Source organism: Tamandua tetradactyla, chromosome 3 (assembly GCF_023851605.1).
Source record: "Tamandua tetradactyla isolate mTamTet1 chromosome 3, mTamTet1.pri, whole genome shotgun sequence".
In the NCBI taxonomy this organism is placed as follows: domain Eukaryota; kingdom Metazoa; phylum Chordata; class Mammalia; order Pilosa; family Myrmecophagidae; genus Tamandua; species Tamandua tetradactyla.
Window position 1 is genome coordinate 146680173 of NC_135329.1, and position 27056 is coordinate 146707228.

Below are 27056 nucleotides of genomic sequence, written 5' to 3' on the forward strand. Positions count from 1 at the left end.
AAATTGGTAACTTCATATTTTATTAGCTATCCCTAAGTTCTCTTGTTTTATATAAATGAAACAATGGTTTATTCTATAAATAGAAATGCATTTTCCAAATTTTTCCTTGGGATGACTCCTTGTTAGAATTTCCCAGCAATACATGAACAATATAGTGAAATCTTGACACAGAGTTTAGATAGATAGATATGTGTTCACGTGCTTTTAAAAAATACGTAATGGTAATTTTATACATAATCAACCATATAAAACATCTAAGTGGAAATACTTTTATCCAATCTATAGCTAGATTTAAAAGTCCCAGTAAGGTTTTGTGAAAATAAAAAAAAAAAAAACATTAAAAAAAGGCAAGGCCAGCTTGTCCCATGGTCCTTTAGGGGAGCTTTATTTGCATAGATCCAAGACAACTGATTCCTTTTGTTTGAAATGATTCAAACAAACTCCCTCCAATTTCTGGTAGCTATCTCCCTAATCTCTCAATGCCATTAGCATCAGAATTGGATTTTTAGAGCTTTGCCCACAACTGAAATCTGTCACCTTCTTCCCAGTTTCTGATTTGACGCCTTCCCCCGGCTTTCCTTCCCCCACAGGGAGCCTCCCCCCCACCCCGTGAGGACCATGCTGCGGGACAGGAACAAACCACCCGGGAGGCAGGCGTCCAACTGAGGGGTGAGCTCATAGGCCAGCCGGCTCTGCGCCCCGAAGCCCCGGCAGGCCTTCCTTCTCTCTCTTTCCAAATGGCTTTATTCCATGTGACTGTAAACCGTATTAGATCAATTTCTGACCTTGGTACTGTGAAGCAACACTTCTATATGGATATTAAGGGAAGAGGAAAAATAAGGGAGCAAAATCTAAGGTCAAGCTGTCTGCCAAGGTGTGGGTCCTAACTTTATCTTTAGTTGCCCCTTGAATTGCTGAAGCTCATCTGGCCTCTTCAAAAAACAAAACAAAATAAAACAAAACCCATACACAAGAGGTTTTTGTACCAGCTTTCATCTTCCAGCCTGCGATGTACAATATAGCAGCCACCAGCCACATGAGGCTGTTGAGCACCTGAGATGTAGCTGGTCCAAATGGAGATGTGCTATGAGTATAAGGTACACAGTAGATTTCAAAGACTTAGTACCAAAAAAATGTAAAATATCTCATTAGTAATTTCTGTATTGAGCTTAGCCTGAAAAAATATTTTGGATATATAGGACTAAATAAAATATATTATTAAAATTAATTTTGCCTGTTTCTCTTTACTTTTCAGATGTGGCTACTAGAAGTTTTTAAACTGTGTATGTGGCTCACACATTGCCAAAGATGGGGACATCCATAATCCCCAAATTATCGTGTGGGCCTGTGCTCAACAACTTGCTCAGGTGGTCTGTAGTATGGAAACAAGCAGAAGGCCAAGCATGCAAAAAGGCATGGAAGTAAATAGCATTCAGGGACTTTAATAATTATAGTTCTGTAGCAAATAAGCAGTGAATGCTTGAATTTGGTTGGCTGAAAGCCTACTGATACCCAAGCAGCCAACAGTGGCTACAGATGAAGCAAGCAACAGCTTGGAGAATATACACTATATAAAAAGCTTGGTGCATTTCATAACCAGATCGCTGCTCCCCCAACCCCCGGTGCACCCGTCCCCCCAATATATTCCTACCTCACCTTCCCTTCTTCCTAACTGCCTACATGAAGGGAATGGGGACATGAAAAGGGGAGGGGGGCACACAACTCTCTTATAGCAACAACGAAAGCAGCTCTTGAGCTTGGGTGGAGAAGGGCAGGCAAGGATCACCTAGGAATGGGAGGAAGTGGTGGGGCACCTCTTTCTCTGCGGCTGGAGCCACCTTGATGGAAGAAAAAAGACAAAATATAATTTTAGTTAGAAATTCATGTCACTGGAAATTCAGGCAATTCAGGGCTGGTTGCAAAGGCAGCCACTATCTTATCCCCTAAGATCAAGATTGTAAATTAATTGACATGTGTCTATGAAGTGAGAAATGAAAGAAAAAGAAGGATCTGAATAAACATTACTAGTGAAAGATGACCTACCACTGGTCATGCACGAAAGTAAGAAAGTTCTAAAAAAAAAATTGCTTTTCTTATCATAGACACAGTACATGTTTATTATAAATTCAGAAAATATAGATGAGCAAATACAAATCACCCATGTGTGTCCTAACCCACAATAGCCACTAATAACATTGTGTATATTTGCCATTTATTTTCTATATTAACAGCCCCTTTTTTCTTCCATAAATAGGTTTGTACATATTTAGTCTGAAGACCTTTCAAAGTCATAACTCTTTATCAATATAATTATTATGGCACACTGCATTCTATTATATGGGTATACTATAGTTTCTTTAATTATATACTTTATATATAGAAAATTAATCTATAATTTTATAAATTTTATCAATCACTTTTATTGGGCATTTAGGTATCTTCCAATTTCTAAACAATGCATTTTTAAGCTATGCATATTCATGGTCTAACACCACTACAGCCATGCTTAAAATCCATTCACAATCAACCCTTTATTGTTTTTATTCATTTATCCCACTTGGATACCCAGGGCCAGGGCTCCCCTCCATTTGGAGAGTAAATTGTTACACGTAGCTGCCTATGTGACCGGGACAGAAGTTAGAGGTCAACAGACCTCCCCAGGGAGAAAAGAATGTACAGGTAGCATCGTAAACCATTTATCTTGTAAAGCTTTAAAACTCCTCTCCCCTGGGCGGGCCATGGTGGCTCAGCAGGCAAGAATGCTTACCTGCCATGCCAGAGGACCCGGGTTCGATTTCTGGTGCCTGCCCATGTTAAAAAAAAAAATCTCCTCTCCCCTGATGTATATGTTGATAACAAATCTCTATATTCCTGAGTCTTGAGACCCTGCTGAAATTCTGTTCTCAAACCCTATGGAATGTCCTTGTCCTAAGCAGCTATAAGCTGCCCCCCCCACACCCACCTCTGTGGAGCGCTGACTTCTTAAATGGCCACCACCTGGAAAAAACCTTCTTCTGTATGTAAGTCCTAATAAAACTAGTATCTGACTCCATGCCTAGCATATTCTCTGGTCTTTGAGCTGCGCTGACCTGAGCCTTTAAGAGCTGGGTTAGAACACCCACAAATGTATTTTGAGGGTCTAACAGGTGTCAGGCCTGAAGCCAGGTGCTTAGGTCTGCCAGGAGGCAGTGCCTGCTGGGGAGATCTACCATGGATACTGCTCAAGGCTCTAGGTCTCAGGTGGACTGGCAGATTCCTTGGCAGGCATCTCACAGTGACCCTAGGAACCTACTTTGGGATTTCTGAGTTCTAACCAAATCTCCAACAAGGAGAGGAGCTAGAGGAAAACACTGGCAGTCCATGACCTTACCCCACCCCTCTCACCATCCTAAACCCAATCTTTTCTTGGGCAGGCATCTGAGGAAATGTTCATTTGGATGTCATCAGCCATGTGTCAGAAACCTTGATCATCAATTGTCATACCACAAGTGGTTAGGAAAAAGAGGGCTGGCCTTATGCAAAGCTGTAATTAGGTGGCTCTCAATGTGTACTCTTCCCGCTCGCGGCTGTCTGAGTGCCCTGGCAGGCTATGCACTTGGAGGCTATAAGAATAAAATAGAACCTCTTGATAGAATTTTATTTTTGTTAGATCCATTATCATTTCAAAATATTAAAAGTACATGATGCTAGAAATATTTAAGGCAAATCTACAAAATATTTAGCGGGAGGCGGTGGAAATTAATCCGTCAATTTGAGAAATATTTTTAAATGTCAACTAGGTTTCAGGCTCTCTGCAAGCTAGTGAAGAAACAATAGTGAGAAGGATCTAGTCCCAGTCCTCAAGTTGCTCAAAGCCTCAGAAGAAGAGGGATGGTGGAGGGAATGTGTTCAGTTATTAAATTAAAAACCTAGAGGGTGGGAGCTGCAAGGATAATCCAGTGGCAGAATTCTTGCCTGCCATGTGGGAGACCTGGGTTTGACTCCCACCCCATTCATGCCCCCTGCCCGCCCCTGAACAACAAAAAAGTCTAGAGGTGCTGGAAGGATGGTCCTGTTGTTGATTTAAAAATACACATAAAATGCTTATAACTCAGAAAAAATATTTAGGGTCTACATAAACATCTCCTTAAGTGAATTCATTTATCCATGCCTAATGTGGAAGAAACAGGCTGTACTTCAACCACATAGTGACCCCTCTTCTGATGAACACACACAAAACTCAAAGATCATTTGTCCCATATGAAGACTTATTTTTCACCAAAAATTTCATACACCAACTCTTCTTGAACCAAAAAGAGTTACACCTTTTTTATTAGGCATTATCTAGGAATGCAGTATTACACATACATGGATTTTCTAGAACTTAAATGTTTTCCATTTAAGCAGTAATATTGTGTATATTTCTGGGATTTGTTCATGGAAATCTTGCTAACATATTTTCTATTCTTGCAATTCTTTCACACATGCACAAAGCATAATATGGCCTGTTCTAATAACCGACAGAAACATCTGTTACTGTCTTGTATTGTAATACACAGTACAGCTCTCTGTCTTTATCGCCTCCTTTGACCCTAAACTGCCAACTATCACTTCTCCCCAGTGTTAAGGATTCTGCTTCCAACTGACCTTAACTTCTGCTGATGTTAATCTGCTCTAAAGTTGGGAACCAACCAACATATTTAAGAATTGTGTATCAAGTAAGTATGATGTAATATGTTTCAGGAGCTCTGCTAGGCAGGAAAGATACGGCTACAGACATGGTGACAGCATTTGATATGCTCAAAGCCTTTTCCTCCACACATTTCTCATTTGGGAATTTGGTTCTGAGGCTGAGCAGCTGGGACAAAGCGTAGCCTCATCAGTGATATGTACATATTTCATGCTAATTCTTCCTTAGTCCTACACATTTATTCTTGTGAAATTTCAGTTTTTCTCTTTTTGTTCACATTTCTTCAACAGGAGACTATCAATTTACTTTTTCATGGCAGCATTATATATCATTAGCAAAAATACCAGAAATAATTAAAGTTTCCAATAATGGTAAACTAAATGACTGTATGTTGACTTGATGGAAAACTGTGAAATAAAAACCATGTGGTAAAATGGGCAAGTATTTACTAAATAATGTTATGTTAAATTCCACCACTATTAATTATAGCTAAATAAGAAAATCACAATTATGTGGATAAAAATTGGAAGAAAATGTGATTAAATGAAAATATTATGTTTAGGTGGAGAGATAATGGATATATCTAATGTTTTCACATAGTATCCTATAAAGCTATAATTATAATACATTTAAAAGATCAAAGCAGTTAAGTGAATTTTGTTCTAATCAATAAGCCATTTTGTTGATATCTAACTAGTAAGAATAGAATATGGCTCTATTTGTGCTTTCTCAGGAGGACCGAAATGGGGAAAGATTGTCCCAACCAGCAAAATAATAAAATTTAATCTATGAGTAAACCAAAGGTACTTGGAGCTGATGACACATTAAAACAATCGTTCCTCATATAGATTCTGGATAGACCGAATCTCCTCAGAATGTGTGGAAGAGCAGCTCTCCAGAATTCAGGTAGCTCTGAAAGGGGTTCTCTGGCCGCTCCAGGTGAGAGGCCCGGATTTCCTGAATGACCATTAGCCTGTAACCCAGGCTATGTAAGTATGAATCCGCCAAATGCTCTTGCAGAAATACTCACTTCGGTTTTCATTTCTTGCCGATTTACTGGGATAAGTTTTGGTCGTTGGTACATATGGTTCTGGAGGTGGCAAATCAGAAATTGGATGGAAGTAGAATCTGCTTTCCCACTCATCTGAGGGAGAAACAAACAGTAGCTTCAGCACTAGACAATCTGCCATGAAGACTTTATAAAACAGAGAACTGCAAAAATCATTTCTAGTTTTATGCCTAAAAATTAATATACAAGTTGGAAGTACTACAAATGCTACTGAATAGCACACTGATAAAACATATTGGTCTGCAAATCAGAACAAGGTGGATCCACGTGATGATAATTAGAGTGATTAGGATGCAGCCTGTTTCTGGCAGGACTTTCAGGAGCCGTGCGGCAGCTCAGTTCGGGACACCTTTCATTCACTGAGAGGCCCACAGATAAGTGGGGCAGCTCCGAGAACAATGGCAGACATAAGCTGCAGACCCTCTAGCTTCTCACCTATGGCAAGCTGTTTAGAAACAGAAATAATAAGGAAGGTTAGCTACAAAAATGTTTCTTTGCAGAATTCTGGAATCTGACAACTTAACCGAAATGAGACTAAAAAAAGGAACAGATCAGAGAAAAATCACCTGCCTACTGTGGGGTGGAGCAAGAGCAAAGAGTACTCTTCTTTTATTTTGAAATCTTGGGGGCCCTAACATGGTTAGATAGAAGAGCGCAGTGCAGAACAACGAGGGAATGCAAACCAAGAAACACAAAGAATGCAAAAAAACAATTTACCACTCCATTGCTGTCCTATAGCTCAGAAGAATTCCCAGGGGGCCGGGACCACATCTCACCTTCACATGAAGAGTCTTGGAAGCCATTTCTAATTGATGTTGATGGTGGGGGTGGGGGCGGTGCCCCAGCTCCGGGCCTGTCGGGGGGAAGTGGAGGCCTGGGCCCACTTCTGGGGCTATCTATCCCACTCCTGGATGGCAGCTGAGGGGTGGCAGGCAGGGCCCGAGAAGTGCTGCCATTTCTGTTTATAGGAGGAGGTGGAGGGAGAGGGCCTGTAGCAGAAGACAAGAAGGAATTTAGTTGATAACCTAGGTTCTAAACTACCGATATCGCAGTCTTTGCTGGTGTGCAATTACTGAGAGCCAGCTGGATGCATGCTCTTTACGGAATATAGAGGATGAGTGGAGACTTCTAGGAGAGTTAACTGAGAAATCAGTAGGCACATATAAACACAAACATGCACACAGGTACACACGTAAATGTAAAATGAGTGTATATTGACAGCTTAATGGCTGTTTTGGCTTTGAGTTAGTATCAAGACTGGAAATGATCCAGTTAAATTGAGAACAGGTGATAATCTGTTCAAACTTACAACTGTATAATTAAAAAAATATTTCATCATCCTTTTAAATAGCTATTGAACTAATTACTGTGACATGAAGTTCATTAAATAAATGTTATTTTTAAAAAGAATAAGATAGTTATGAAGTTATTTCAGAACTTTAGAAGGACTATGTTCTTTAAATGCACAGTTTCATTGCTAATTACACAAGCATATTTCTAGGATGGATTTGATCTGTTTCCAGCAGAAGTGACATCAGTAAACCAAATAGCAATCATTCTGAGAATAACAGGAGTTCCTTCTGATTCTTCCTCTTTAGGGAGGCAGATTAACACAGGAAGTGACAAACTATTAATCAATACCCATGGCTGTAAATGCTAGTATGGGATCCTGACCCCTAAGCAAGCTGGTGACACTAATGGAACTAAAATTCCTAACTATAAAAAGAAGCACTAAAAACCTTGTGTCTGACGCTCCTTTTATCTACGGTATGGAAAGATGGGTGAAAAATATGGATATGAAATAAACAAATAATAGGGAGAATAAAGGTTAAAATAAATTGAGTAGACTGAAATACTAGTGTTCAATGAAAGGGGGTGGTAAGGGATATGGCATGTATGAAGTTTTTTTTTTTCTTTTTTATTTCTTTTGCTGGGGAGAGGCAAATGTTCAAAAAAGTGATCATGGTGATGAATACACAACCATGTGATGATATTGTGAGCCAATGATTGTAACCATGCCATGAATGTATGTTTGTTGTTTACAATTAAAAAAAAGAAGAAGAAGTACTAAATAGTCTCCTTTTTCATAGCATTGTTGCTGGTATATTTAGCCAAAAAGCAAATAAAAAGTTTTATAAAAGTACTTGGAACAACTTTTTTTTTAATGCTGGTCTAACTAGAAATGGCTAAGTCCCTAGAAAAAATGTTCACAGTCAATTCTTCTTTTTGCTAATACAAAAGATATCTATCTATCTTGTTTTCTCCATTCTCAAAATGCAGAGGCTATTTGGGCAGTGATCAAATATAAAAGAAAAAAGAAAAAAGAACCCGAGCATTTTCCCATGTGAATCAAAATGGCCTCAGTAATTATGCCTGAACTTCACCAGTGTGTTCCACTTTCAAGATGCCAACATTTTACATAAATACGTCATATGGTGCTATAAATATAAAGAACTCTTGTTACCTATAGATTCAGAGCCAACTAGGGGACTTTAAAGTGAACAACCTGCCCATTGCAGATTTCTCTGACAGGAAATTTTGGCTCAAACATTTGAGGGCTGTGGGGAGGCACTGCTCAGCCCTGGATCATCTCAAGGAGTCTTTAGCTCCTCACCTTGCAGGGTTTATTTACTGCCCCATCAGCCTGTCACTCTGGGGTACCAGTCAGCAAGAGCTGACGTACTGGAGAAAAGTGTCTCACGCTCCATGGGTTTAACTTCACTGGCAGTATCGCCACAAAACTGCCATGAAATGCAAACTAGACTTCCAATATTGTGGAGCCTGGTTCTATACAATAATTTTTTTTTTTTGAGTAAATGTTCATGCTCCTCACTTATGGCCCCCTACTCCAAACCCAGACAGGCACAGGAGAATACAAAACAGATTTCTATTTCCCTTATGACAGAATAATGATAATTAAAATTGCCACTTACTGAATGCAACTACATACTGGGAAATAAGATAACTTCTACACATACTTGTCTCACTTAATTCTTAAAACAATCCTGTCAGAGGGAGGAACAATATTAACTTCCTTTCTCTAAATGAGGCCACAGAGATTTGGCAAGGTCAAAATGCTCAAGTCAGGAGGCTAATGAGTACAAGTACCAGGATTTTGCTCCAAATCTGTCAAATTCTAAGCCCAGTCTCTAACAATAAAGCTAAACCACACCTCAAAATACAGATGGCTCTTGATGACCTCTCATATGGCCCCTGGTGGGAATTTTCTGGAGGGCAATTTGGCAATGCTTACTGAAATTCATAGTTTACTATGTAATTTGAGAATTCATCCAAAGGAAATACATAGAGATGTGCACAAATGCTTAGTTTCAAAGATGCATCATTGCATTATCTGCAATAGCAAAAATCTAGATATGGCCCAAATGATTAAGTGAGGGGATTGGTTAAATAAATCAAAGTACATTTGTAAGATCTAATACTGTACAGCCATTAAAAGTCGGATTGTAGAAGAATAGTTAAACATTATCAGAAAACATTAATGAGCTATTGTTAAGTAAAAAACAAGTTATCAAAGTATGTAAAATGCACACACATGCATATTTAAAAGACTAAAAAGGTATATAACAAAATGCTAATGACAATTATTTCTGGAGTTGCTGGAAATAGGATTATAGATGGTCTTATTTTCTTTATCCTTTTCTATATTTTCTGGAACAAACAGGAACGACTTATCAAAAGAAACAATAAATGTTACATATATTTGTCACTGCCTATTATTCTTGGGGGAGGATTTAATCTTTCAATTTAAGCATTTAACATGCAAACAGCTTCTCAAACCACTTTGGGGGAAAATTCACAGCTCTTGGATGAGAAGAAAATGTTGCATTTCACTCATCTGACTACTTAGGTTCTCATTTGTTCATTGAAGAATACTCAATGAGATGCCACCATGTCTAGGGATTAGATGACCTCAAAAGTTTTTCATAGTCTAGTAAGTTTTCTATAATCTAATCAACCATTAATGGCAGAATGGTTTAAAGAAGCAGTTCTCAGACCTTGTGGTACAGTCCTTGGAAAGCTTTCAAATAACCTGTTGCCCACCCTGTCTGTTTCTCCAAGCCAAATAAAACAGAAACCCTGGGAAGGGCACCAGGCATCAGCAAATTTGAAAGCTCCCATAGTGATACTAGCATGTGGCCAAGTTTGAGACTACTGGTTTAAAGAATGGGGGTTATTAGACTCATGAGGTCACAAGGTCAAAGGTCAGTTAACTTCTAAAGAAAAAATGCCCCATTTCCAGACATCATGCATGTCAAAGGTAAAATGAAAAAAAAAATAGATGGTTCTGCAGAGACCATCAACAACCACTACAAAACAAGTCAGTGCATCTATTCTACTAAAAGTGCCTATCTGCTGCAGACAGGAGAAAGAGTGCATGCAAACTGCGGAATCCTCAACTTCACATTCTGAGAGCTCTTCCCTTCAATAAGATTTCTCAGCCCTTCAATCCATGAAGTTGCATGCAAATTTTGAGAAGTACTTATGAGTATTTTTATAAAGAGCCGGCATACTATTCATTTATTTGATTCTCCAAGCAATGTTTATGCCAAAGATGATAACAAATGGCAAAATGGACTCTTTCTATGTTTTCAAAACATTTGTCCTTAATAAATAGGGAAGTAGCCTCAAAGCTTGACAGATGAAGAGAAAATTTCCGAAGTTCATTAGCTCTTAAGTAACTGCCATTCTCAGTAACATAACAGAGGTCTCCTGCAGCAGATGGGAATTTATTTCCCCAATTAAGAGAGCTGAAATTCACGTTAGGGATGCAGGGTAGTAGAGTGGCAAGGACATCTCAGAGATGCAGGATTCAAGTTCTAGCCTCTTCTTTATTAACTGGCTTGTGATCATTTAACATCTGTTTACTCAGTCTCTTCATCTCTAAAACATGGATAGAAATAGTGCCCCTTTCCTATAAAGTTTCCATGGGGTCAAGAAGAAATCATACATGTTAAGTGCCTCTGGAAAGCATAAAGCAGTCATATATTTGCTTGCACAATTACCGGCGGCATTCTGGCAGACTAGGTGTTAGAGAGAAAACCCACACCCCCTCTTGCCATACCTGATCTGCCTGGTGGGTCCCTCACTGGAGGAGGGGGTCTCTCATTGGGTGGGGGAGGAAGAGGGCCCGAACGTCCTGATGAAGGTAAGGGGGGTGCAGACGAAGTAAGGGACAAATTCCGCTGTGGGAGCCTTGGGATTTCGTCGTTGCCGCTGGAACCTGGAGGCAGGGGTGGGGGGCCAGGCCTGTTGGGTGGCGGCGGTGGAGGTGGGGCCTGTGAGGAGGAGGAAGGCCTCGGGGTGGAAGGCACTGGAGGTTTGCTGTTCTGAGGAGGCGGAGCTGGCACTGCTTCCCTGTGCATGGAAGGCCTGCTGCCCACGGGAGGCGGCGGAGGAGGCGGCTTGTCATCCAAAGACCTGCCTGGGGTTGGAGGGAGGGGCGGCCTGTTGGAGAAGAGGGAGGCGGAGCTCGAGGGTGTCTGCCGCAGGGAGCCCCCTCCAAACGCAGCACCTCGGCTTCCAGGGAAAGGAGGAGGAGTAGGCCCAGGGCTGGGCTGCCTGGGTGCCCCGGGCACTGGCGGGGAGCCCCGGTTGTGCAGATTTGATTGAGTGGGTCTTGGCGTATTAGGTACTGGAGGGGGAATGGTATCGGGCTTTGAGCCCACGTCAGGCCTTGGAGGAGGCAGCCGGTTCCTCTGAGGCTCTGGGAGACCACCTCTGTGGCCTGGAGAAGGCACAGGAAACCTTCCTGGGCCACTTGGGGGTGAAAAAGGTTTGGCAGCAGTGGATCTTCCTCCTGGAGGCAAAATCGGTGGTCGACTTCCTCCAAAATCTGAAGAACAGGAAAAAAAAATATTTTTTTCCCAGAATTAGAGACCTTAAGGAAAATCAGAGTATGGAGTACATTACTAGCTATTGGAAGCCCTTTCCTAGAGTGCTACAAAATACAGGTAACTATTTATATAAACAAGGTTATGTGTGGTCTTTCCTAGAAGCAGAGGAATACACCACAAGCTTTCTGGAAACTTCTAATTGCAGATTCTGCAACCCAGCAGCTTTCAAAAGGATTTTGGAGAGATTGCTTAGTATACTGTATGGACAAGGATGATGATGGAGTTGATAAGAGTTTGGAAGATCTCTTATTATTATGAGAGGACAAGCGTAGGTGACACTGGTAAATGGGATTTCTGCTAAAGATTTTGTTTTATCTCCATCTATTCAACTTCAGCCCCTTGTATCTCTCAGGTTTGAGACATAATTTATCCCTCTCAGGTATACAAATTAGTAATCCCAATATAAAACTCCACATGCAAGGGCTTCCTAGTCCGTTTGAAGAGAAATTCCCAAGAAAAAGTGGAGAAATAACAATAGAAAAGTTAGGATTGCAGTAAGAAAGAACTAAGAAAGGAAAAAGGAACTGTCAAAGTGTAATTGAAAGAGTCAAGGCCAGTGGACTGTCTTAATCTGCAAAAAAAGAGAACTATACAATTTTTTTTCCTACTGGGTCAGCTCTTTAATTTTGGCAGGGCAGAACAATCCTATCACATAATTAATAGAGAACTGATTTGGTTCAACAAAGGTAGGTACTTAAAGGGAGAACCAAAGATATGGAAAAAAATCAGTCCACCACCCCAGAATCTCTTGGACCCTAGGATAATTCTCAGAAAATGATTGACCTTAAAATGTTGTCTACCACTTCAACCACAAGGTAATTAAAACATCAAATAATTATTGAGCACCTGCTATATGCCAGCCATTATTCTGGATGCTAGAGACAGAGTAGTGAACAAAATAGAAAAGTCTGCTCTCTTACTGTTTACATTTCTGTGGAGGAGATAAATGTTAAACATATAAATAAATAAATATTCCCAGATAGTTATAAGAAGTAAAAAGAAATTTAAAATAAGGGTGATGAGATGAAGAGTGTCTAGAGAGGCTAGGACAGATGGGGTGTTCTGAGAATGTGGCATTTGAGCTGAGGCCTGACAAGGAGGCAGGCACGCAAAGATGAGGGAGAAAAGTGCTTCAGGCAGAGGGCCCAGCAGGTGCAAGGCCCCAAGGTGGGACCGAGCTTGCAAGGTCAAAAACCAGGCTGTGTGCCCTGGCAAAGTGAACACAGAGGGCAGCTGCAGAAATGGAGCTGAGTGGCCAGCCAGGGCCCAAACATAAAGAGTTCTGTAGGCCAGAAGGAGGAGTTTGGATTTTATCGAAGGTACAATGAGAGGCATTTGGAGGGATTATAGTAGATTTTAGAGAGAGAGATTTTAATTTAGACTTTAGCACTAGAAAAAGCTGCGCTTTCCTTCAGTATATGATATATTTTTATATCAGCTATTTGTGATTAAGTTATATCATCCTCTTTGTTTTTTGATGAGGAAGTTTATATTAAAGCTGCAGTTACTACACCCTTTCACACGACACAGGATGTTTGGATAACCACTTTGTGCACTAACTTCGATCCTACCCTCATTTTATTATTTTACTTCTATTTTTCTTTTGTTAATTTCTTTACCTACTGTTAAAACTACTGAATGTATGCATTTCTCAGTTGCCTTAAATCCTTTTGGTGGTTTTTCAGTAAATAAATTTAAATTTAAATGCAGGTCTGGCAGGATAGACTCCCTCATATTTTACTGAGTCTCCTTGTAGATTTTGACCAACTAGTGCTGAAATAGTCAGCTGAGCCTGAGGAGTCAGTGAACTTATCATCACAGGAATGTGAAAATTTCATCCTTTCCCAGTGGACATTTTAAAAGTTCTTGTTGGTCACAGAATTGAAAATAAAATTCCTCCAAACATGATAAACATTAAAAAAGAAAGCTGTTCTATGGTAAAATTTCTTGAGCTCCCATAGTATTCAGGAGATAGCCTCAAGCGCTCTATAAGGTTCTGTTTTTTTGTTCCTTTGTTTTTTTGATACATGGGCTGAGAATTGAACCTGGCTCTCCTGTATGGCAGACGAACATTCTACCACTGAATCACCCATGCACCTTTGTAAGGTTTTAAATTTAGCATAATCAGGCTCAACTCTTCTCTCTGCCATCAGGTTCATAGATAATCTTGTTGGATTCATTTCCTCTGCCCCTTGCAGAGAAACACCTAGAATCACTGGTACTGAAATATCAAATGTCTGTCATGCAAAACACCTTTATTAGATTTAGTAAAATTCATAATCCTATTCAATATAAAGTCCTATACAGAATTTTTGGTAAGTGATTCTCAGTATTTACCATACTAGACAGCTGGGTTGGGCTACCTTACAAAGAAAGCTGAAAATGCCAGGTCACCAAACAGTTTCCAGGGGTGGCATGCTCCATTTTCTTCTTCCTTTTCTTCCTACTCTAGCTTACCCTTCAGTAAGTGCAAAAATGTACAGGTTACCAAAGAACACTGGATAAAAACATAATAGCTCTACAGAGTTGTCCGAGCCTGATTAAAAAAAGGAGGATGCTCAATAGAGTCTCTCTGTTACACAGTAAGTGTCAACATTTAAAATGAACGATCTAAAATGTTTTAAATGGGGCAATGCTTTGCAGAGTATGCCAAGTCTCCACACTGCCAAACTCTGCCTGTTTTCAGTTATTAAGAGAGAAGGAAATTCTCATTACCATTATCTCTGCTGGCCGTGGATCTTAGCTTCGGCATTCCAGCCTGGAACAGCCCTCCCAACCCGGGTGGGCCACCACCTCCAAAACTTCCGCCGCTGCCACTGCCACCGCCGCTGCCCCCACCAAATCCACCACCGCCACCAGCTCCTTTAGGTTCTGCATGGAAAAAAGCACAATCTTTTTACATGTATGAAAACACCTACCCTGCACCTGTGATGGACCAGTGGGATTTCTACATTAACACAGGGTTTTAAGGGTTCGCCCTCCCCCAGTCTGAAAAGGAGAGATTTCTCCCCATTCCCATTTCCACACACCCAGGGGTGGAAGAAGCAGCAATAGACAGTGACTTGTCTCCTGATCCCCTCCTGAGAATGGGTTAACGTCTATTCTACATCCTTCCTAAGACGTGGCAAATACAGAAGGAAATAAAATGTCTTATAATGTTCCTTCATGGGAATAGTCAGTTAACAGTTTGGTGTATTTTTCCTGCCAGCACTTTCTCTGTTTATATGTGTGTTTTTGCTTTTTTTCCTTAAAATTAAGATCAAATTCAATACACAGTTTTTAGCCAGTTTTTTTTCACATTAGCATTTTATTGACATTATCTATTCTTTGAAAACATGAGTTTACATGATTGCATTGTATTTTAGAACATGGATGTACTGTAATTTATTTATTTAACTTGGTCTTTTAGATTGATTTTAATTTTTATATCATAAATAAGATTATTATGAACAGCTTGTGCGTAAATTTTTATCTGCATTTATTATTTCTTTATTATAAATTAGAAGCAGAATTACTGGATGAAATAAGATGTACATTTTTAATGTTCTGGATACACAATGCAAAAATGCCCTCCAAAAAGGTTCACATCAGCAATATATAAAAATGATTATTTTTAATATCCTGTCAACACTGGGCTTTAACTTTTTTTTTCTTTCTTTGCACGGGCAGACACCAGGTGGGCTTTAACATTTTAAAACACTCTTAGCAATGTGAGAAGATACAAAGAGTTTCTTTTATTTTGGATTTATTTTGTCAGGAAAAACGGAAAGATTTTGAAAAAGGCAAACAAGTAAAAGAAGAAAGAAAAAGACGACTGAGAATACTGTCTAGCCTTGGTGCTATTTTTGCTTTTCACTGTCTTTAAGCTATTTTATAACTCTGTAAACTGTAGAAAACTTATAATAATGCAAATGGTATTTGTCCACAGAAATACAAATTAGTTGTATAAAATGAAATACAGTTAATTATTGAGTCACTTCACACATAGTTCAGCACTTATCTGCCTATATATATGGCACTTTGAATTCTCCTTTGAATTAACATCATACTGGTTCCCTCATTAATTAATGATTAAATAATACCTTTCACACAATTGTTCATTTTATATCTGTGTGACAGCCATGACTATACCCCCTTAAAAATGACCTCTTAACACCCTCTGTATGTATTTATGGTTTTATTTTATGAGGTTGAACATTGTTCAAAGTTCTGTGTCTACTTCCCATAAAAAAAAAAAAAAACCCTGCTGAGTCTCTAATAGGTTATTACATGAAATCTACAAGTTAATCTGGGAGAACTACACTTTCATGATATTTAGATTTCTTGTTTGGGGACATGGTATATTTTCCCATCGACTCATGTCTTCCAAGTTTTTCAGTAAAGTTTCATAGTTTTCGTGATTTAGATCACACTTAACAAATTTTTGTTGGAATTGTGAAAGGAATGTGTTTTTTTTACTTGTTATTTTTGAAACTTTTTAAATTGTAAAATATAACATATATACAAAGCAAAGAAAGAAAAAAGCAATGATTTTCAACGCATGTTTCAACAAGTAATTACTGAACAGATCCCAGAATTTGTCACGGGCTACCATTCCTCCATCTCGGATTTTTCCTTCTAGCTACTCCTAAACACTGGAAGATAGAAGGAATATTAATATAGCAATTCAGCAGTCATACTCATTTGTTAAATCCTATTTATACCTCCTCCTCCTTCTTTTGTCCTTCTCCCAATCTATAGGAATCTTTGGGCAATGGCCATTCTGACATTTTCAGGAATGTTTTTACTATTATATTTTTAAATTGATAGTTGTTGGCATCAGAACATCTCATAAACTGCTTTGCTGTATTTTCTAAGTTAGAATTTATAAAACATTTATTATCTTGGATTTTCTAGTAGACATATGGTCTGCAAGTAGTGTAGGTTTTGACTCCCCTTTTCTAAGTCGTATATCTTATTTTATGATGGCCAAACTTCTGTAATGATGTCAATTATCTTTGCTCAAGGCAACCGTGTTTTGTTTTGATTTTAATATGAATACCCCTAATGTTTCAAAATGAAATAGAGACAATTAGTTTGAAAAAAACATTTTTAAAAAAAATTTTCAGTGAAGTAGGAACTTTCTTTTTAGGATTTTAAAACTTTCTTATGCCATTGAATTTTATCCAATTCCTATGCAGTATCTACCAAGATGATTTTATGTAGTTTTTCTTATTTGATGTGATGGATTAAAAGTCTTAATGTACTTTCTAATATGAAAAATGAGATAAACGTTGGTCTTGCTGACTTCTTTTAACATATTATTGAATTAGATTTTTGTTGTATTTTACTTGGTATCCTCTCATCTGTGATCATATATGATATATAATAGGGTTTCTTAACCTTGGAACTACTGCCTTTTTGAATTGGATAATTCTTCATGGTAGAGACTGTCTTGTGCATTGTAGGATGTTTTTCAGTGTCCCTGTCCTCTACCCACTAGATATCAATGTCGGTAGCAGTCCCTCCTCTCTCTGACCCAAGTAGTGACAACTAAAAATGTTCCCAGACATTTCCACATCTTAAAATGATTTTTCCCTGGGGAGAAAAATCAGCCTTGGTTGAGAATCACTGATCTGAAGCTCTCCTTTTGTGTGGGTGCTCTCTGTCAGGTTTGAACTTAGGATCACACTTATCAGGTAGCTTTCCATCTTTTCCAGGTTGGGAATGATTTACAGAGCATTTGAATGAACTGCTTCTTGAAATCTGAGACAAGTGACTGATAAAATCATCTGGCTCCAGTGTTTTTTGGAGAGAAAATAGTTTGATATTTGCAACGTTTTTCTTAGTCATGAGACTTCCTGAATAAATTATGGCAAATTTATATTTTCCTTGGAAAATTAATTTCTTTACAATTTTAAAATGTTTTAGCATATAACTTCATAGCAGTGCCCTTAATTTTGAATCTCTTATTATATCTCCAAGCAAGAAGATTATTATATACTCTTAATGATACTATCTTATACTTGAATCACATTCCAGGTTTACAAAGCACTTTTCCAGACATTGTCTTATTTGATGCCCACAACAAACTTGTGAATTTGGTAGAACAGGTATTATTATCTCCATTTACAAATGAAGACAATAAGGCTTGGAGAATCAGAGTGATAGACATGCTAGGATTTGAACCCAAGTCCTCTGATTCCAAGGTTAGGCTCAGTCCATATTCAAATTGCCTCCTGATCTGCAGCACAAGGAGCAATGGGTTAAATTTTACCAAGTGTTACGGACAACTCAGAGAATTGCTGCTGTGTGTGTCTTAGACAAAGAATTATTATACAGGCTTCCTGCAGCATTAAAGGGGGATCCCAAAGCTGGAGCAGTAGCCTACAAGTGATACAGTCCCTTATTCTGCTGGCTTTGCAGCTGTTGTCAACCAAAACAAAAATTTTGTGTGTGTGTGGGGGGGGGGAAGGGGGGGGTTGATTATTAGGCTGTAAACCATGGAAAATAATTTTTTCCACTTACTGTCCAGTATTGGTGCACTTCTGTCATTGGTGACTGTCTTCTTTAGTTTTTTCCCTTTGCTGATATCAGAGAGGAGAGCATTTCTCCCAGCCTGCTCTGACTTATTCAAGGTAGGCTTTTCCGTATTTGCCTGAAAGGAAACCATGCAAACTCATAGTCATCTCTTGGACTAAAACCATGTACTACAACATTCAGATAGGGCAGCTAAAGCACTGGAAGCTTGTTATTAAAGTTCTTGGCAATAAGTTGTGAATTCTCTGCGAATTTTAGACCCGATGTCATTCTTTTTAAGATCCAGATGTTTGGGAGCAGATGCAGCTATAAATTACATTCATTTTTAACACAGGAAGAGTGAGTCCCGCATAAAACTCTCTGAAAATTCTGACCACGATTTAGACATAAGTAAAAAGCCAGGGTTGGATGGCTAGAAATGAGAAGGGAATCTGAAGTTTGGGAGGATCCTGAGGATACTACTAGATTTTGTTATCCAGAATGTGCCTTGAAGAAATGTGCCTAGAACTCACCTGGTGCAAAGGAAAATCATCTCTAGCAGAGGGGTCAACTCTAAGGCTCTTTAAAAAAATCCACTTAAAGTTTTAGAAGATAATTCCTTTGTTTACATTGCTGACAACTTTCTTTTTAAGTCACATTTACTGAGGTATAATTTACATGCAACTTTTGGCACACAGTTCTACCAGTTTTGATAAACATATGTACCACACAATCAAGATACAGAATATTTTCATTACCCTCAAGTGTTCCCTCATGCCCCTTTAGCCTAAGATGTTCCTGATGTTTAATCTCATTGAAAGCTTAGCTCAGAGAAGAAATTACAGACTGGACAAAGGCACTACCCTAAAATGTCTGCACATTTTCTTATGTTTCCAGAATTCCAGGGAAAGGCTCTTACTATGAAATTGCCATCTTGTTTCTTCAGAGTATTTTAGGGAACAGGAACACCAAGAGCCCAGCATACAGACTGAGACACCGGCATTTGCTTGGGTCTGTCACACTTGGGAAATGGACCGGTCTTGTCTGGTCCCAGGGAGAATCCAGTGGCCTCAAATCCACAGGTCCTTCCAGCAGACCTGGGAGTCCCTCCTGACTGGTCCCCCAGCCTTTCTAAAGGTATCAAACTTCAGATGTGGCACTGAGGCCCACAGTAGATAAACCTGGGGAAATGATGGCTTAATATCTCACCCAGTTATTTATTATCGGATTTACAGGCAGAATAAGAGCTAAAAAAAACTCTGAAGTAGCCTATTAGAAGTACCATGTGTTAAACTGAGACTTGAAATAATTAATGATCATCATAACTTGTTAATACTTAAGTAGCTCTTACCATGGGCCAGACACTATTTTTAAGTATTTTACATCTTATTAATTAATTTAATCCTTATCAACCCCATTAGTTATTATTTCCATTTTACAGATGAGAAAATGAAAGCACAAGGAGATTAAATTGTTTGCCTCAGTCACCCAGTTTGTAACAGGAGGAGCCATGATTCAAATACTGGCTCTTCAACCCCAGAACCTTCCCTTTATCCTAAGAGAAGAGTAAATGTGAGATATAAAATGTCCCTTTCCCTTCAGCCCTGCCACTTCTCTGAAGCAGCCCTATTAGTGATTTTTGTCCTTCCAGAAATGTTCTTTGCATATAGTTTGCTTTTGCTAATGGGATCATCTTCTATTGAAGCTTGGAAGGAACCTTCAAAATTACCTCCTGTCTTCATTTTAAGGATGAAAAACCTGAGACCCAGAGAAGTTAAATGGACCTCCTAACACTTTGGGTCAGCAACCTTCAGTGGCTTCCTGTTTGTCTCAAAATTTATTTTGACACCTGACCTCCTTCGGCGCTAACTTCTCTTTTGCACTATTACACTGCAAGTGTCATGTGATGTTCACCAACCCACCTTTCCCTTTTCTTACCTCTATATTCTATTTCTCTAGGATCTTGCTTTTGGCTAGGTAATAATGGATAAAAATTAGTTGAAAATATAAACAAGGACTTTGCAAATTTCTATCATCTTGGTACAATTTCATGATTTCTATCATCTTCTCATGCCCCCATGCTATTTATTTATTTAATATTTTTCATTAAATCAAGTCCCTAGATTATTTAGTATTCTATTTTTCAGTGAGTATTTTATTTTAAATTAATAAATTAACTGGCTATAAAAACCCTGGGTTTGATGTGCTGGTTATAATTTTTAAAACACACATTAAAATAAGTATGTCACTACTAAAATTAAAAAAAAAAATTAATCCACATACCACCCAGCAGTGGTATATAATCCACACTTTTGAGGAAATATAAAGTTATCCTGCTATGTTAGCCAGATTGGGCTTCTCAAACTATGTGAAGGAACAAAGTAAAAAAAATATTGTTCCCATTCCATCATGGACTCATAGTTTTGTAAAACAGTAAGGAACTATTAAACAATGAATTAGTGTGTGTATGGGGAGGGGGGTAGACATAGAAAATACAATATTATTAGAAACAACAGTCAAAAATTACTCTTGAGTTGTTACAAATATGTCTAGGTACTTACTCCCCAACTGCTGTACTTATCCCCTTGGGACTCTAACAAATCGTTCAGTGCTACTTTGAGAAGCATGATATACAACTGAGGAGCATGATGTAAACTACCTACTCTCAAATGTTTAAAAAATAGATAGATAAATGGATGAATAGAGTGATAAAGAAAAACGTGGCAATATGTTAAAAGTTGATGGATTCTTAAACAACCAGTGGGTCAAGGAAGAAATTACATGAGAAATCAGTAAATATCTCAAGGCAAATGAAAATGAAAACACACATATCAAAACTTATGGGATACAGCAAAGGCAGTGCTAAGAGGGAAATTTATTGCCCTAAATGCCTATATCAAAAAAGAAGAAAGGGCAAAAACTGAGGAATTAACTGTCCACTTAGAAGAACTAGAGAAAGAACAGCAAACTAACCCCAAAGCAAGCAAAAGGAAAGAAATAATGAAGATTAGAACAGAAATAAATGATATTGAGAACAGGAAAACAATTGACAAAGCCAGAAGCTGGTTCTATGAGAAAATCAATAAGATTGATGGACCCTTAGCAAGACTGACAAAAAAGAAGAAGAGAGAAGATGCAAATAAATAAGATCAGAAATGGAGGAGGAGACATAACCACTGACCCCACAGAAATAAAGGAAGTAATGACAGGACACTATGAACAACTTTATGTTAATAAATACAACTGCAGATGAAATGGACAACTTCCTAGAAAGGCATGAACAACCACCATTGACTCGAGAAGAAATAGATGACCTAAAGAAACCAATCACAAGTAAAGAAAATGAATCAGTCATTAAGAAGCTCCCCAAAAAGAAAAGTCCAGGACCAGATGGCTTCACATGTGAATTCTACCAAACATTCCAGAAAGAATTAGTACCAATCCTGCTCAAACTCTTCAAAAAAATTGAAGAGGAGGGAAAGCTACCTAACTCATTCTACGAAGCCAACATCACCCTCATATCAAAGCCAGACAAAGGTATTAGAAAAAAAAGAAAACTACAGACCAATCTCTCTAATGAATATAGATGCAAAAATCCTCAACAAAATTCTAGCAAATAGAATCCAGCAACACCTTAAAAGAATTATACAACATGACCAAGTAGGATCCATCCCAGGTATGCAAGGATGGTTCAATATAAGAAAATCAATTAATGTAATATACCATATCAACAAATCAAAGCATAAAAACCACATGATCATCTCAATTGATGCAGAAAAGGCATCTGACAAAATTCAACATCCTTTCCTGTTAAAAACACTTCTAAGAATAGCAATAGAAGGGAACTTCCTCAAAATGATAAAGGGAATATATGAAAAACCCACAGCTAACATCATCAATGGGAAAAAACTGAAAAATTTCCCCCTAAGATCAGGAACAAGACAAGGATGTCCACTATCACCACTGTTATTTAACATTGTGTTGGAAGTTCTAGCCAGAGCAATTAGACAAGAAAAAGAAATACAAGGCATCAAAATTGGAAAGGAAGAAGTAAAACTTTTACTGTTTGCAGATGATTGATACTATATGTCGAAAATCCCAAAAAATCCACAGCAAAACTACGAGAGCTAATAAATGAGTACAGCAAAGTGGCAGGTTACAAGATCAACACTCAAAAATCTGTAGTGCTTCTATACACTAGTAATGAACGATCTGAGGGGGAAATCAAGAAAAAAATTCCATTTACAATTGTAACCATAATAATAAAATATTTAGGAATAAATTTAACTGAAGAGACAAAAGACCAATACAAAGAAAACTACAAGAAATTTTTAAAAGAAATCCCAGAAGACCTAAATAGATGGAAGGGCATACTGTGTTCATGGATTGGAAGACTAAATATAGTTAAGATGTCAATTCTACCTAAATGATTTACAGATTCAATGCAATACCAATTAAAGTCCCAACAACTTACTTTTCAGAAATAGAAAAACCAATAACCAAATTTATCTGGAAGTGCAGGGTGCCCTGAATACCCAAAAGTATCCTGAGGTAAAAAAAATAAAGTAGGAGGTCATGCTACTTGACTTTAAGGCATATTATGAAGCTACAGTGGTCAAAACAGCACGGTACTGGCATAAAGATAAACATACTGACCAATGGAATAGAATAGAGTGTTCAGATATAGACCCTCTCAACTATGGACAACTGATCTTTGATAAGGCAGTCAAGCCAACTCACCTGGGACAGAACAGTCTCTTCAATAAATAGTGCCTAGAGAACTGGATATCCATATGCAAAAGAATGAAAGAGGATCCATATCTCACACCCTATATACAAATTAACTCAAAATGGATCAAAGACCTAAACATTAGATCTAAGACCATAAAACAGTTAGAGGAGAATGTAGGAAAATATCTTATAAATCTTATACTAGGAGGCAGTTTTCTAGACCTTATACCCAAAGCAAGAGCCCTGAAGAAAGAAAGAAATAAATGGGAACTCCTCAAAATTAAACACTTTTGCACATCAAAGAATTTTGTCAAGAAAGTAAAAAGACAGCCTACACAATGGGAGACAATATTTGGAAACGATATATCAGGAAAGGTCTAGTATCCAGAATATATAAAGAGATTGTTCAACTCAACAACAAAAAGACAGACAACAAAGTGGGCAAAAGACTTGAACAGACACTTCTCAGAAGAGGAAATACAAATGGCCAAAAGGCACATGAAAAGATGCTCAACTTCCCTGGCTATTACAGAAATGCAAATCAAAACCACAATGAGATACCATCTCACACCCACCAGAATGGCCATTATCGATAAAACAAAAAATGACAAGTGCTGGAGAGGATGTGGAAAAAGAGGCACACTTATTCACTGTTGGGGGGAATGTCAAATGGTACAACCACTGTGGAAGGCAGTTTGGAAGTTCATCAAAAAGCTAAATATAGAATTGCCATATGACCCAGCAATACCATTGTTAGGTATCTATTCGGAGGACATGAGGGCAAGGACACAAATGGACATTTGCACACCAGTGTTTATAGCAGCATTATTTACAATTGCGAAGAGATGGAAACAGCCAAAATGTCCATCAACAGATGAGTGGCTAAACAAATGGTGGCATATACATATGATGGAATACTATGCAGCTGTAAGACAGAATAAAGTTATGAAGTATGTAACAACATGGATGGACCTTGGGTAAATGGAGCTGAAAGGATACAAATTGTGCAACAGGACTGATTGTAAAAACTCAGAAATGGATAGCACAATATTACCTAACTGTAATACAATTATGTTAAAATACTGAATGAAGCTGAATGTGAGAATGATAGAGGGAGGAGGGCTGGGGGCACAAATGAAATCAGAAAGAAAGATAGATGATAAAGACTGAGATGGTATAATCTAGGAAAGCCTAGAGTGTATAATGGTAGTGACTAAATGTGCAAATTTTAAAACTGTTTTTGCATGAGGAAGAACAAAGGAATGTCATTACTGCAGGGTGTTGAAAATAGATGGTAATTAATATTGTAAAATTTTAACATGTGTGAAACTAAAGCAAAAAATGTTTATTTGGTACAAATTTATATTTTGACTAGTGGATTTCCTAATATAACTTATGTAGACAGATTAATTGAACACCATAGGTACATGAAACCTTGAATAGGGCATGAGATTTTGTTGGTTTGTCCAGAGTGATGCCCCAATAAATCCCAGAGTGATTTTAACAGTGAATAAAAAAGTATTTGCAAAGTCTGTTTGCAAATGGTGAGAAAGGGGGAAAATTCAACTTCCCCAAGTTGAATTCTTGATATTCTTACAAGCAGTGCGGACAATCAAAGCTATAGGCTGAGCCCCCAATCTTGGGGTTTGTTCATATGAAACTTAACCCCACAAAGGATAGGTCAAGCCTACTTAAAATTAGGCCTAAGTGTCACCCCCAAGAGAATCTCTTTTGTTGCTCAGATATGGCCTCTCTCTCCGGCCAACACAACAAGCAAACTCACCACCCTCCCCCTGTCTACACAGGACATGATTTCCAGGGGTGTGGACCTTCCTGGCAACATGGGACAGAAATCCTAGAATGAGCTGAGACTCAGCATCAAGGGATTGAGAAAATCTTCTCGACCAAAAGGGGGAAGAGTGAAATGAGACAAAATAAAGTGTCAATGGCTGAGAGATTCCAAACAGAGTCGAGAGATTATCCTGGAGGTTACTCTTACACATTAAATAGATATCACCTTGTTAGTCAAGATGTAATGGAGAGGCTGGAGGGAACTGCCTGAAAATGTAAAAGCTGTGTTCCAGTAGCCATGTTTCTTGAAGATGATTGAATAATGATATAGCTTTCACAATGTGACTGTGTGATTGTGAAAACCTTGTGTCTGATGTTCCTTTTATATACCTTGTTAACAGACGAGTAGAATGTATGGAATAAAAATAAATAATGGGGGAACAAATGTTAAATTAAATTTGGTTAGAAATGCTAGTGATCAATGAAAGGGAGGGGTAAGGGGTATGGTATATATGAATTTTTTGTTTTCTTTTTATTTCTTTTTCTGAATAGATGCAAATGTTCCAAGAAATGATCATGATGATGAATATGCAACTATGTGATGATATTGTGAATTACTGATTATATATGTAGAATGGAATGATCTTAAGTTAAGAATGTTTGTGTTTGTTGTTGTATTTCTTTTTTAATTAATTAAAAAAAAAAAAAGTTGATGGATACCCAGTGCCTGCCCTTGCCCCCAAAAAAGTTGATGGATGTGGGTTACTGGGTTGGGGGTATGTTGGAGTTCTCTGTATGGGTTTTGTATTATTTTTGCAACTATCCATTAATTTTGAAATAAAAAGTTTGAGAATGGGAAAAAATACATGAAGGGTCATCACATTGTGGGGCTCCTTAGCAGCGAAGGCTTCAGTCCTGGAGGCAGCCTCTGTCATGGAATGTATCTGGGAACTCCCTGTGGAGCTCTGCGTCCAGGGAAAGTGCTGCCTGGAAAAGGGTGCACTAACTGGCTTCCAAGGCCAGGCTATCAAGGGGCCACGATGAATCAAGAACTTCGTTTGGAAAGTAAAAATCTAGATGTAAGGATAGACTTAAAGGGGGTTTTGAGTCTGTATGTAAGGGGTGGTTGGATTGGGGAGGGTATTTGTCAAAAACAGAGAAAGGGAAGAAAGGGGGAGAGGGGAAGGCAGAGAAAAAGGAAGGAGTGAGACCGTAGGACAGTAATGTAATGGATGCATTTCCAGACAGAATGAGACTAGGTTTCGAGACTGTCCTGTCCAGCCATCAGAGGTTAGAAGTTAGAGTTCACTTGAATGGAAACAGTACATGTTGGTCTCAGAACTGCTTCTGCAAACCCCAGTCTTGGGGCTGGTGCTTAGGTACTAACAGGATGTTTCGCTGGACATGGCAGAAAAAAATCTAACTGATCCATATTCCACACTTGTACTATGCATTGCATAAGACCTTAACCAATACAAACTTTGGCGTTGTTTGTGTTTGCTAGGTCTCAGGGTTTGGCCTATTCTGGGCACCTGGAATGCCTGTCCTAGCACACCTAAGCCAAAATGCAAATATGCCGCAAAAAATACACGCATGCTAGGTTTTTATTTCATCTGGCTTGCTTTATGTATAGATAATGAATAGGGAGGAAAAACTCACCAGTGCAAATGTCGGCGGTGGTGGAGGTGCTGGAGGGGGAGGGACAGGCATCTTGGTTAATTGAGCTTTCAACAGTCCTGCAGGTAACTCTAAAAAAAAAAAACAAAAGATATTCATGTTTTAGACATTTCTGTAATACTCTGTCCTAACATTTCTTCTTTCCCCCCAGAGTAACAGCTATTCACAGAGGCCACCTTTTTTTTAAAAATTTTATTTATTTATTATACATAACCACACAAAAACACAAACATTCTTATCATCTGATCATTCTGTTCTTGTTATATAATCAATAACTCACACTATCATCACATAGTTGTATACTTATCATCATGATCATTTCTTAGAACATCTGGATCAATTCAGAAAAAGCAATAAAAAGAAAACAGAAAAAAATTCACACATACCATACCCCTTACCCCTCCCCTTCACCAATCACCAGCATTTCAATCTACTAAGTTTATTTTAACATTTGTTCCCCCTATTATTTAATTATTTTTAATCCATATGTTTTACTTGTCCGTCAATAAGGTAGACAAAAGGAGCACTAGACACAAGGTTCTCACAACTACACAGTCACACTGCAACAGCCATATCATCATACAATTATCTTCAAGAAACATGGCCACCGGAACACAGCTCCACATTTTCAGGCAGTTCCCTCCAGTCTCTCCATTACGCCTTAACTAAAAAGGTGATATCTATTTAAATAACCTCCAGAAAAACC

The 27056-nt window shown here is 38.3% G+C and overlaps 1 protein-coding gene across 3 annotated transcripts in view; it reads right to left on the bottom strand.

Moving 5' to 3' along the window:
* Nucleotides 1-583: 583 nt before the first annotated feature.
* WIPF1 (WAS/WASL interacting protein family member 1) overlaps nt 584-27056 on the bottom strand; it is a 136841-nt gene continuing 110368 nt past the window's right edge. For all 3 annotated transcript variants that reach the window (XM_077154191.1, XM_077154190.1, XM_077154192.1), the window contains exons 2-8: nt 26333-26421; nt 18161-18290; nt 14369-14524; nt 10822-11592; nt 6515-6727; nt 5700-5813; nt 584-1838 (exon numbers count right to left, since the gene is read on the bottom strand). In XM_077154191.1, the coding sequence (XP_077010306.1) occupies nt 1783-1838; nt 5700-5813; nt 6515-6727; nt 10822-11592; nt 14369-14524; nt 18161-18290; nt 26333-26383 (1491 nt within the window). In that variant the 5' untranslated portion in view covers nt 26384-26421 and the 3' untranslated portion in view covers nt 584-1782. The remainder of the gene's footprint in view (nt 1839-5699; nt 5814-6514; nt 6728-10821; nt 11593-14368; nt 14525-18160; nt 18291-26332; nt 26422-27056) is intronic.